Source organism: Puntigrus tetrazona, chromosome 18 (genome assembly GCF_018831695.1).
Source record: "Puntigrus tetrazona isolate hp1 chromosome 18, ASM1883169v1, whole genome shotgun sequence".
Classification (NCBI taxonomy): domain Eukaryota; kingdom Metazoa; phylum Chordata; class Actinopteri; order Cypriniformes; family Cyprinidae; genus Puntigrus; species Puntigrus tetrazona.
Genome location: NC_056716.1, coordinates 15,834,789 through 15,847,288, shown reverse-complemented (window position 1 = coordinate 15,847,288; position 12,500 = coordinate 15,834,789). Strand labels below are relative to the sequence as shown.

Sequence of the window (12,500 nt, the reverse complement as noted above, 5' to 3'; positions counted from 1 at the left end):
CATTTGCTGTTATTATTTAAACATGAACAGTGGCTGTAATAACTTTATTCAAACATGCATTAAATAATAATGGTAAGTAAAATATAATGACTAGATAATATAGTGACAAAGTCATGTAACAATCAATTTAACAATTATTAATATTATTTATTTATTTTACCTTGAAAGTCTTTGTCTTTATAATATATGGACGAAGAACTGTGATAAAACAAAAAACAAAAACATATATATATATATATATATATATATGTATATATATATATATGTGTTTTTATATATTATATACATTTATATATATTTATATATTTATATATATTATATAAATATTATATATATATTATATAAATATATATATATATATATATATATATATATATATATATATATATATATATATATATATATATATATATATATATGCATATATATATATATATATATATATATATATATATATATATATATATATATATATATATATATATATATATATATATATATATATATATATATATATATATATATATATATATATATATATATATTTTTTTTATATATATTTTTATATATATATATATATATATATATATATTTATATATATATATACATATATGTATATATATATGTGTATGTGTATGTACGTATGTTGGATCTTAGGTGCTCTTAATAATGTCTGTGTATAAAAATGATCTATATGAATATTGTTTCACTGTTTAAAAATCAATCCCGACATGACCCTGTTTGAGTTCATGTAATAGTTCAGACACTAATGAAAACACCATTGTTTCAGTCCCCCAATTTTCGAAAATTGCCGTTTCGTCCTGAAAGATGTGATTGTCAAAATACGATTTCATGACTAGTTGAGAGTGCCAGCCTCCTTTGATGAAGATCTCTCCCTCTCTAGTCTCCACACTTTCCTCGTTGTTCTGCAAGAGCTCCCCCGAGCAGAGAGGCAATTATACAGCGCTGCGGAGTTATATTTCATTCCACGAGCGTCTCTGCATTATACCGTACCGTTAACGCCCGCTAACAGCTTCATGCCACCCCGGAGAACCACAGAGACGCTCGGCCCTTTAGAGAGAGTGAGGTGACATGATGTTCTGGTGGAGGTGACGGATGTCCAGTTTCCAGTGACCCCTGGAGGTCAAGGACAGAGCTGCGTCTTCTTCTGCATCTTCAATCACACAGCTCTGAGTCTGGAGCCTGGCGGTGTTCATTAAGCGAACGGCAACGGCGGTTAGTCAGAATTAATGATGATAATAATCAGTGAGCGCTGTGCAACGCGTGAAAGCTCTGAAGCAAGCTTCTGTGGGAGAAGTGCATGATCCAGGTCGCGTCCTAAACATCCGTATTAAGCTTCGAACAAACACGTGTGGTTTAAGAGCGTCTGCTGACAGGTGCGTGTGCTGTTTAATGCGTTCCCTCGGCCCGGGCTGGGTGGCTTGTTCTTTGTGCAAATGTTCAAAAGGCATGCTTTGCATAAAAGCTCTTCGTGATGGAGAGAGACGCTCCTTCAACTTCACTAAAGAGCCGGAGTGGGGTGATTCTGACTTTCAATCAATCAAATATGCAATTTGTTTGAATGAGATGTTAAATGTGTGCTCAGATGGGGTGTAAACCTAATGGGCTTTACTTTACCTCGATGCTGGCAAAAAGGGAATAAATAAAGTTGTGTTATGTTTAGGAATTGCTTTTGTTTTACTTTATTAAGGTGTGCCAGTATTGGGATGTAATGATTATATGAAGTGTCTTACATCTTATTTTTGACGCATAATATAATTCACATAATAATTCCAATGAATCGATTGATCAGTGATTTAATCAAAGACATAGTTGACAGATTATCAAAGCAGTGGTGGGCTGTGGCTCTAAAGCACTCACTTTTATGCTGAAACAGTCTGATCTCTGTCTGATCCCTCGCTCCTCATCTGCAGATTCACAGGTCAGTTCTCTTTCTTCTGATCATTAAAGTCGGCGTGTTTAGGTGATTTGTTTTTTCACCGAAGCATTCAAGCGTTTAACCTTAACCCGAATGCGTAATGAAAGCATCTGAAAGGACGCCCTGCAGCTGAAAGACTAAACTTTTGGGATCTGTGTTTCCTGTTCTAGTTTTCAGATGAACCTGTCGTCGTTGCTCTGTGACGAATGGCTCGTATTCCTTTATTGTAGGTCGCTTTGTCTAAATGTGTTCCTGGAGCACAAAACCACGTACGTCTGTAGCAACAGCCAATAAGAGTTCATCGTATGGCTCAAAATGATCACGTTTCCCTTCATGCATTGATAAGAACTCCACTTCGACAACTTTAAAGATGATTTTCATTTTCTAGTAGTGGTCTATAACGCAGCGCTCTGCTCTCTTGGTCTGTCAGAGATCCGAGGCGGCCGCGCTCCTAAAGACGGTCCGGTCCGGCAGCTGCCTCTGTATGACACGCCGTACGAGCCGGAGGAGAACGGAGGAGATCCGGACGCAGGCGTGTGTTCCCGAGAGAGCCGGCTGCCGCAGGACGACGAGAGGCCGCCGGAGGAGTACGACCAGCCCTGGGAGTGGAAGAAAGACCGCATCTCCAAAGCCTTCGCAGGTTCGGCTCGCTTCCTTCTGTCCGTGAGTGTGTGTGTGTGTGTGTGTGTGTGTGTGTGTGTGTGAGATTACACTCAGAAGCATAACTAGTCCTGCGCCCGGTTCTGCTGCTGGTGATGGGGGATGTTGGGGAGGTACTAACTAAACTAGTGGTGCTACTAATCTAGTTGCTGAACGGTCTCTGAAACTACGATTTTCTTTTTCGTAGAGCTTCGTTTTAGTGAAGATTCATATGAATAAACTGGTCAAAATGATTCCCCTGCACGGCGCTTTGTCGCAAGATATTTAGTAAAATATTCCAGTCACATGCTCACGTGAACTCTGACCTACGGAGTTTATCTTGTGATTGATCCTGATTGACAGGAGGCGTTAAAACAAGCCAGCCCTAAATCTGCATTACTGCAGAGTGGAATTGATCGTGTGTTTTAGTATTTTGTTTGTATATTGTTTTAAAAAGCTGAGAGTCTGTAGAAATGAGTCTGGAGTGACTGCAGCATCGTTTAAATAAAGGTCTTTGCTATTTATCAAATGCATTTGGTGAAAGTATGAATATGTATGTATTTTTTTTGAATTTGATTTGATAAGTATGACATTTTGGAAAATCATTAACCAAGGCTTTTGAAGCTTTTGCATTTTAGAGTCTGGAGTGACTGCAGCATCGTTTAAATAAATCAGGGCTTTTTCTCTTTTCTGATCTGGTTGCTAATCAATAGTTTCTCGTTGGTGGAGGTCTCACGTTTCACTGGAGTTCATTTTCCTTGCAAATCAACACAGAATGTATAAACAGGCTCATTTTAATATCTCAGCCGTTGCTGTATCCGTCTGTTGCTGGGAATGCTGGGAGGTTTTTCTCCTCATGGTATCTCTCTCTCTCTCTCTCTCTCAGTTTCAAGAGAAAGAAATGAAAACTTTGTCATCATTTACAAACCCTCAAGTCGTTCGATCCTGTATGAACAGCAGCTGATTCACACAAAAGAAGAACGCTGGCAACCAAACAGCTGCAAGTTAATTTGAGTCATTACTGACTATAAGAGCATTTCTAACTCCATGTCTACTAACTCTGAGAGCAGTCTGCTGGGGTATGTGTAGGGTTAGAAGAAGTTTCTGATAGTCAGGATGTAGTATGTTGTGGAAGGTTGAGATGACATGCAGCTGTTTCTTACTGATAGCAGAATGTCTAAAGAGGACTAAAGTGTGTAAGTCAATGGCTACCGTCAGCTGTTTGGTCACCAGCATTAACTATAAGAGCGCTCTGAAGAACAGGAGGATGAGTAAATGATGACTGGATGATCATTTTTGGTTGAACTGTGCCTTTCCTCTCCGGGGGACTGCAGACGCTCATCTGTGGACGGATCTGGAGGTGTGTGTGTGTGTGTGTGTGTGTGTGTGTGTCAGAATTTGCCTCAGGGACTAACTCAAGTGTAACTAAACGATTATTTGTTTTTTTTGACAAATAAAATAACCAGCAGTGCATCAGTTCTTGAAAGGTGTTCCTTTCCTTTTCCTTGTTGTCTTGTCCTGTGTGTGTGTGTGTGTGTGTGTGTGTGTGTGAGCAGCGCTGCTCTGTTATGACTGCATTAGTGATGAGGACACGGGCCGAGGAGCGTCCAGGAGAGATGGACACATCTCTAGATCCTCCACAGGTACTGCAGCTCCTCTCTGTCTGCCAGATTCAGGGAGCTTTCTCTTCCTCTTCAAATAAAAAAGAATTAGTGCGGTCAAATGATTAATCGTGATTATTTAGTTTATATAACATAGGCGTGCGTGCTGTGCATATTTAAATATATACACACATGCATGTATATATTTAGGAAAAAGTGTTATATACAGTAGACGAGATTTGAATTGTATGTACATGATGAATATACAGAGCGCACACCTTTATTATATTACCAGAAACACCACTGAAAACATGACAGACTTTCAGGAGAAGTTTAATGAAAAAGAAAGAAATTTAAATGTGACATTAGGAAAGTTAGGAAAGTTGTATAATCAAGAAAAAATAATCAATAAAAACACGTCACTTTTAACATTTAAAATGAAACCAAATGTACTGGTCACAAGGTAAGAAACAACTATTGTGATTAAAAAGCATAATTGCATAAAAGCAGTGGCATAATTTCCTTCAATTTCTAACACGTGTATATATATATATATATATATATATGTTTTCAAAGAGAGTAAAGGAATGCACTACTATAAATTAATTTCTCTAGGAAAGTAGATGAATTAGCTGATTTGTTGTGAAATATTCTTGTGTTTTATGCATTAACGTGTGATTAATTTCGATGCGTGACGGTGATAAACGCTTTCCTCTGTTCTTTCTGCCGATCATCTCCTCCTCTGAGAGCAGCTCTTTGTTGTCAGTCAGACAGACGCAGCTTCCAAAGACTTTATTATTTTCCACATGTCTTTGTCCTAGTTTTTTCCGACGGCTTCTACCTCTCAGCAATCCGCTGCAGTGCAGATAAAGCTTGCTTTGACGTTGCTTGCCGTCAGAAAGCAGAGAAATGGAAATCAGTCACTAGTCCTCTGGCTTGCCACCAGATCTCTCAGAATAACCTTCCCACGGACCCTTAACACTCGCTTCTTTACCTACAGAAACATGCTCGGGAACTAATCTTCAAAGCACGTCAGTCACAGCAGAACCCCCTCAAGATGTCTGCTAAGCGGTCTGGAGCCCGCCTTAAGGCTTGCTTCCAGAGGTTAAAGGTCACCCAGAGGTCACCACATGAGAGAAACTCTCATTAAGGGCTTTTCATAAATGGAGGCTTTGTGCGTTCAGTGCTTAAAGTGGAAATGAGCTCTTCCTGAGGCTATCTGGGTTACTTTCTCAGAGTTGTGTCTCTGCGTCAGTGTCTCAGCAATGGAAGTGAATGGGTGCCGTCAGAATGAGAGTCTGATAAAAACATTGTCATTATCATTATGTATCATAGACTCATATTTTTGTCAGAAAGTTCTTAATGATGGATCGGTTTCGTTCTCATTCTGACGGCACCCATTCACATCCATTGGTGATCAAGTGATGCGACGACGTGTTTCTTCAAATGTATTCTAATGACGTGATGAAGTTTTCGGCACGTTCTTATTCTTGGGTGAACTCTTTCTTTAAGGGAGAGGTTTCTGGGTCAGGAGAGTTTTACATAGTATTTGCATTTGGCTAGTTTACGTTATTACATGAATAATGTAATATTCGCAGCTCCGCGTTTCTAGTGCTGCCATTTTTGCGTGCCAGGATTGCTCTTGTTACATACGGCGTTCGTCTGTCAGCTTTAAAATGCAAACGCTTGATTAGGATGAATGCAGTTGGTTGTGAAGTTGAGGTGAAATATTGCACTTAGCGTAAACGAGTGCTTTAGTTATTACCGAGCGCTGCGGCGGATGTATGTTTCTGTTTCATCAATCTTCGTTTGCTCCGACGAAACGCACAACATTAAAATCAGCTTGTGCTGAGCTGCAGTGCATTTGATTCACTGCAATGCGTACAGCTCCCAATATTTATTTACCGCCGGCTTCATTCATTAATGTGTGTGTGTGTGTGTGTGTGTGTGTTGCATTCGCTCATGCGTTTATCAATGCGCTGCTTTCAGCTGGAGGCTGATATGTGCTCTGTAGGTCACTGCAGGGTTGTGCACTTGTGTGTCACCTAATTAGTCATCTGGTTATCTGCTGCTGACTCCTCACACACCAGTGTATAGACACGGAGTGACTGATGACCGCACTGAAGAATGTGTGAGTGTGTGTGTGTGTGTGTGTGTGTGTAAAGATAAACTTAGAAGAAACCAAAATGCACACAGAGAAAACTCATTTGTCTCTTACACTCTAAAAACTGCGCTACTTACTCTTTGATCTCACAGATATAACGACCTCCTTCCTGAAATATAAGGGCAGCTGTTGTGTAAGGAACGATTGCTGTGAAACTTCGAAGTGCACGGAGATGAAGAGTAATGCATTGATTTAAACATGATATTTTGATGCAGATGAGTTTGTTTCTTTACCAGATTTGTAGGAATGTGTCTCTGCTCCGTCAGACTGGGGATGCCGATATCTTATCGTTTGCTAAAGTTCTCCTCACAATGTCAAATTTTGTCTCCTCGTGATAATGGCGATTGATAGTTGATGGCGTGGTTTCGTTCACGTGCCGAGGAAAAACGAGCGTTCTAGAAAATCAGAAGCAGAGCAAATTACCGTAACGACACGCAAGGATTGCAGAACGAAAGAGTGGGAATTGTAGAATTTTAGCGAAAATCGAAAAACAAAGTTTTTTTGGTGTTTGGCTGAATAACTGAACAGACTGCATGCGATGTGTTAAAGCGGTAGAGATGTGGATTTAAAAGTGTGTGAGAAAGACGCTCCCATCATTACAAGCACCCGACGAGAAATGTGACACAGTTTGTGTATAAAAATGCCGTCACTGCCTGCATGCAAGCGTGTATGAAGTCTAAAACCGGACCTCGGACGCCTTCTGTCTGTATTGATGCAGGACTGAGAGAATGTGTCTGACTCCACACAGTCCTGGATGACAGACGCTGCTGCTGCTGTGGTGTGATAACAGTCTTCAGTCATGATCTCTCACACACACACACACACACACACGCACGCACACACACACACAGACACACACACACACACACACACACACACACACACACACACACACACACACGACACACACAGACACGCACACACACACACACACACACACACACACACACACAGACAGACAGACAGACAGACACACACACACACTCACTCACACAGACAGACACACACACACGACCTCATGGAGCTTTCTTGGAGCTCAAAGACATCACTTCAGAGACAGAAATGCCAGAGGGCTTATCTTCACACACACACACATGCATTATGACCTCACACACACACACACACACACACACGCATTTTGAACACAGTTTTCAAAAAAAAATCACACACACACACACCTGATGCCAGATTTCTGGTGGATAAAGAATAAAGTTAAGGTTGTTTTAACAAAAAATCATTTCGTGATCCCAGCCCGTATGACTTCTTCCAAAAACAAATGAATATATTTTAAGTTAAAATTTACCTCTGTCTCCGTATTAAAAGCCCACATGACCAAAAAGGTCATAAAGTCAACCCATATGAATAAACATTTTAATGCAAGTCTTCTGAAGACGCACGATCACTTTATAAGATGAATACAATAATAATAATAATAACAATAACTTCTAGGCATCATCTTTAATAAGCTCTTCACCTCCAACTTGTCTTAAATCCCCAAAAGTAAGATGTTTCATGAAATTAATGGGTTTGTTTTAAATATTAAGAGTTGCAACAAAACACTGTATACGTATTTGACACATAACTGATGCTAGAGTTGTGCACTAGTGCACTAGAGTCAGCACATCCTTCAAGAAACACCACTTTATTTCATTCTATAGTTAGAGCAGACAGGTTTCCTCTAGAGAGAGCTCCGATTAGAGAGCGGATTCTTAAATAAATGACTATTTAAAAACATTAAAAATGCAACAGCTAGTCCTGAACTCCGTGTGCACACTTCTGACTCTGATTATAACAGTCTGCGGGTGCTGAGGAAAACACTGCTGTTAATTACACCGGAGGAGTTCCTGACGATCATCAGAAGCTGAGAACATGCTTCCAGAATGTGTGTCCTATTTTCATATTCCAGCTCCGTTCATTTAATAATGAAGCAAAAAGAGGTTAAACATAAACGCGCCGATCTGATCAGGAACTTGTGAACCGTGTTATTACTGTAAAAACAGTCCATCAGAACGGCCTCAGATTAATTTCACCTTCACAGACTTGATCAAAAGTGATCGGGTTGTCGTGGCACGTTTTCATAGTTCATTTAAAGAAAGCAGGTTTGTTTTCAGCTGATTGCGTCTCAAATAAAATAAAGCGCACGCAGCCGAATGCGTCATGTGTTCGTGAGAAATGCGTTTCAGGGAGACTAGAATTAAGAAAAGTCTTAACCTCAGAAATCTGCTTCCTGTTTCGTCACAGATGGCGGTGCTCGGATGCAGCAGGAAAAGGCGCTTGACTTTTGTAATTGCGCTCGAGGCGTAGGCAACACACTTCACCGCTCCCACCGTATAATTACCTCACACCCCGTCTTTTACACACACATGCACTTTCTCCTGATCTGGGTTCATTAGGCGCCGAGGAGTGGGTTGTGGCTGTTATTGAGTCTGCATGAATGTTTGATGCTGTTTTATGAGACTTCAGCGCCGTCAGATAATATTAGCGCTAACCTCGTCAGTCCCGTCTCTTCAGTGCCTCAGACCCCGGACCGTTAATATTTCATGCTGGATTTGTCTTCCGGTGGAAACGCTTCGCACTTCTCCGTCCGCCCCGAAGCCCGGTCGTGTCTAAATGGCCTTTTTTCTCTGTCCTGACGTCTTAATTAGGTGTGCGATGAAAGTGTGAAATGAAAGGCGTCTGCGGTGCTGTTCACGGATGAACCCGGCCTTCAGCGGCTCTGCTTTCAAATCTGGAGCATGAGATAAACCGGCCTGCCTGCCTGAGATCTGCCCAGGGGGATTGTGGGAAATCGAGGCAGCTTTTTTTTTGCGCGCTCCGTTCCCCCGATTTTGCTGGCGGTTCAAGGAAAGGACAGCGAACAGACACTGTGTGTGAGAGCAGCTCATGCAGGCTCCAGCCGTGGCAGATTGAGCAGCTCAGCCAAAGTTCAAAGCTGTGTGTGTGTGTGCGTGTGTGTGTGCGTGTGTGTGTGCGTGTGTGTGTGTGTGTGAGTGTGTGTGTGTCAATATTAATCTGAGGCTGCTGCTTGTGATATTGCAGCACTTCGCACTTCTGCCACTTTTATGGAATTGGCTATTATTTGGTGACAGTGGGTTCCTCATTGGTTGTAATTTGGTCAGATGAGCTGTGAGAGAGAGCAGAAGAGCGCCTGTCAAAGGAGCAGCGTGTAATTGCCGTCGTAATTGGTGTTGTTGCACCTTTGCAATCATAAAATCATGTCTTTTTGAGAGTAACGGCAAACGATCTCAAGTCCTCGTGATCCCGCTGTTCCTACATTTGTTTTTCACACTTCGGTTTTAAAAGAACAAAATGCAAGATCTCTGTGTTTTGATGCACTAAGTTTTTAATTTAATTTAATTTAATTTAATAAAGTGTAAAAATTATTTTATTTTTCACATATAAATATATACAGTATATATATATATGTTTTTATTTTATTTTTTATTTTTTATTTATTTATTTATTTAGATTTAAGCATATATATATATATATATATATATATATATATATATATATATATATATATATATATATATATATATATATATATATATATATATAATGGAAACTTGTATATGTTTTGGTCAGAAGCTATAAAGAAGTGTTCATATATATCTATATATAATCTATATATAGACCTGACTTTAAAAGAGTCATGTAGCACGCTTCAATGCTTGAATTTGATTTAATATACTATACAAGCATAAAACTGAGTGAAATATGTATCAAAAGCACATCGTGGCCACTTTTTAACACCGTCTGAGTTCATGTCCCTTTTCCAGTTTCCTTTAAAGCTCATTAAATATGTGTTTTAATCATTACAAGAGCATGCAGTCTTCCGTTGAGCCTCCTTCGCTTTCTATTCATTTTGAGTTTTCACATTCGAGCCTGAGCCAAAACTCTCGCCAGAGCCCTGAAACAAGCGAAGTGTGAAAACACCCTGAAATGAAGACAAAACATCACCTCCTCGAGCGCCGCTGTTTACCAACACACTCATTTAGCGTGAGGGATTTTGCCAAGGCTGTAAAACGCACTAATCCTCGCAATACGCCGCATTATCAACAGAACGGCTTTCTGGCTTAACATGAGGAGCATTACAGCTTTTTCAGTTCAGCTCCGGAGCAGGAGAGCGGATACGTGACTCTGGACATCAGCAGCTCTTTTTTTTTGCTCCCTCAGATAGTTGCATCTCTATACAGCATGCATCAATGGAAAGATTGTCTTTTTTGGGCTTTAAGGCGATGCATGAATCTCAGTTTAATAAAATTGACTCTTGAGCCAGGTTTTGTGCTCCTCTTCATCTTATCTGGGTGGCTGTGAATTCACTCCTGCCTTCCACAGACACCACGCTCTCCCAAAACAATTACACGCTAATCCATGGCACCCAATGAGAAGCAGCTCTTTAATCAGGCTGCTGGCAGGCCTTCCGCCGAAACTTATTATACGAGCCGTCAAAGAGGCTGACCTCGCTAGATCAGCTCCGTCAGCCTCCATCACATCAACACGGCGCTACTCCAGATACCTGCTTGACCCTGAAACACCACGACGCTTCACACCCAGATCTCCGACTCTTGATACGTTAAGAACAATTACAGAAGAATACAACGAATCACTCTTCTGTACCTTTTGAAGAGTTGGATCTGCGCGGGTGATTTTATCCTCGCTGGAGCTCACTTCTACGGTGCAGCCGTATCTCAACCGTATTCTCGAAACCATGACATGCGGTCACTTCAAAATCAATATTTTTCATCGCTGGCGTCTGATGATAATGTTTTGTTTTATGTCTGTGGTTATTATGAAGAAACATCTCATCAACGATGTGCATCAAACAGCGCCACCTTGAGGAATAAAGATGCAAAAATATGAAAAAAAGCACATTTACATGATAACATAAAGGGCTCTACCTCGAGAAAAAATTAAATTAAATTAAATTAAATATATATATATATATATATATATATATATATATATATATATATATATATATATATATATATATATATATATAATGTAAAAAAAAATTAATGAAAATGTCAAAAAATAAACATTAAATTTATTAAAACATTAAAAACATTAAATTTTTATTATATCTATTTTCTATGTATTCATTATGCAGTGAAAAATAAATAAAAACCCTAAGCTACGTATATACTGCGTGAAGCTAACTGAGACTTGTTATAGCAATTGCTCTTTTGTTGGTTTTGATTGCTTCCATTTTCCTCGCTTTGGATAAAGCTTCTGGTAAATGACTACATGATAATAAACGTATCGAAGAATATAAAAACGAAGGTGCTCCACGATGCCATAAAAGAACCTTTTATAGGTTCCTAAGAAACCTTGAACATCTGAAGAACCTTTCTGTTTCTGTTTGTTTCTTCAGAGAATGATAAGCTAAGAAAGAGGTGGTTCTTTAAAGAACCTGTGACTGAAGGGTTGGAGGAAAGGAAGGAGAGGGTAGTCTCCAAAGGCCCGAGGCATGCATTTAAGGGTTAATGCTTCATCTAGGAGTTGCTCAGGAGTCTGAACCGAGGGCGAGTTCATAAACGAGTGCGTTCATCTGCTCGTAAAGCGTCTGACAGCGCAGTCAACAAACCGCCGGCTTTATTCGACGCCAGACAGCTCGGGTCGCTTCGCCTGTCAAGCGCTGAAAGCATCCGATGCCGAATGAATCACAAGCGCGTTTGCTTCCAGTTTCTCGTATCCATCCGGCCTCCGGAGGAGCTTTGTTTGTGTGCGCTGTTTGTTTTGGAGCACGACGGGGAGAAGATGCGCAGGAAGCAGAATGAAGGGATTTGTCGCTTGTTTCATTAATAAATCGGCGCGGTCGGGGCTTAAGTGACAGCGACGTCTCTTTCCTAACTCCCAGAGTACAGCGACTCGCTCTGTGCTGTTTTTAATTAACCGGCTCTGCGGAGTTAAATCAGGGACAGGAGCGGTCACTGGGAAGAGTCGAGAGAATGAAGAAACTCAAGTCCACTCCACGCTGCTGTCGTGTTTCTGTCTGCTGAAGATAAATTAGAGTCAAAAGAACCCATGGCCATTATTACATGCGTTGAACCGCAGTGTTATTAACGTGCCAGTGGTTTCCTTTGGTGTTGTTTTTGTTTGTGTTAGGGTGATGAACAATACCTTGGTTTTTAATTTATCACTGTCACT

The 12,500-nt window shown here is 40.2% G+C and overlaps 1 protein-coding gene across 5 annotated transcripts in view; it reads left to right on the top strand.

Annotated features, from left to right (window-relative positions):
* Positions 1 to 12,500, top strand: part of LOC122362953 (SH2 domain-containing adapter protein F-like) — an 86,511-nt gene that overhangs the window by 56,622 nt on the left and 17,389 nt on the right. For 3 of the 5 annotated variants that reach the window (XM_043264769.1, XM_043264768.1, XM_043264771.1), the window contains exon 3: positions 2,371 to 2,580. In XM_043264769.1, coding sequence (XP_043120704.1) covers positions 2,371 to 2,580 — 210 coding nt within the window. Of the gene's footprint in view, positions 1 to 2,370; positions 2,581 to 4,135; positions 4,223 to 12,500 lie in introns of all 5 variants that reach the window. The other 2 variants (XM_043264767.1, XM_043264770.1) reach the window with 1 other exon arrangement.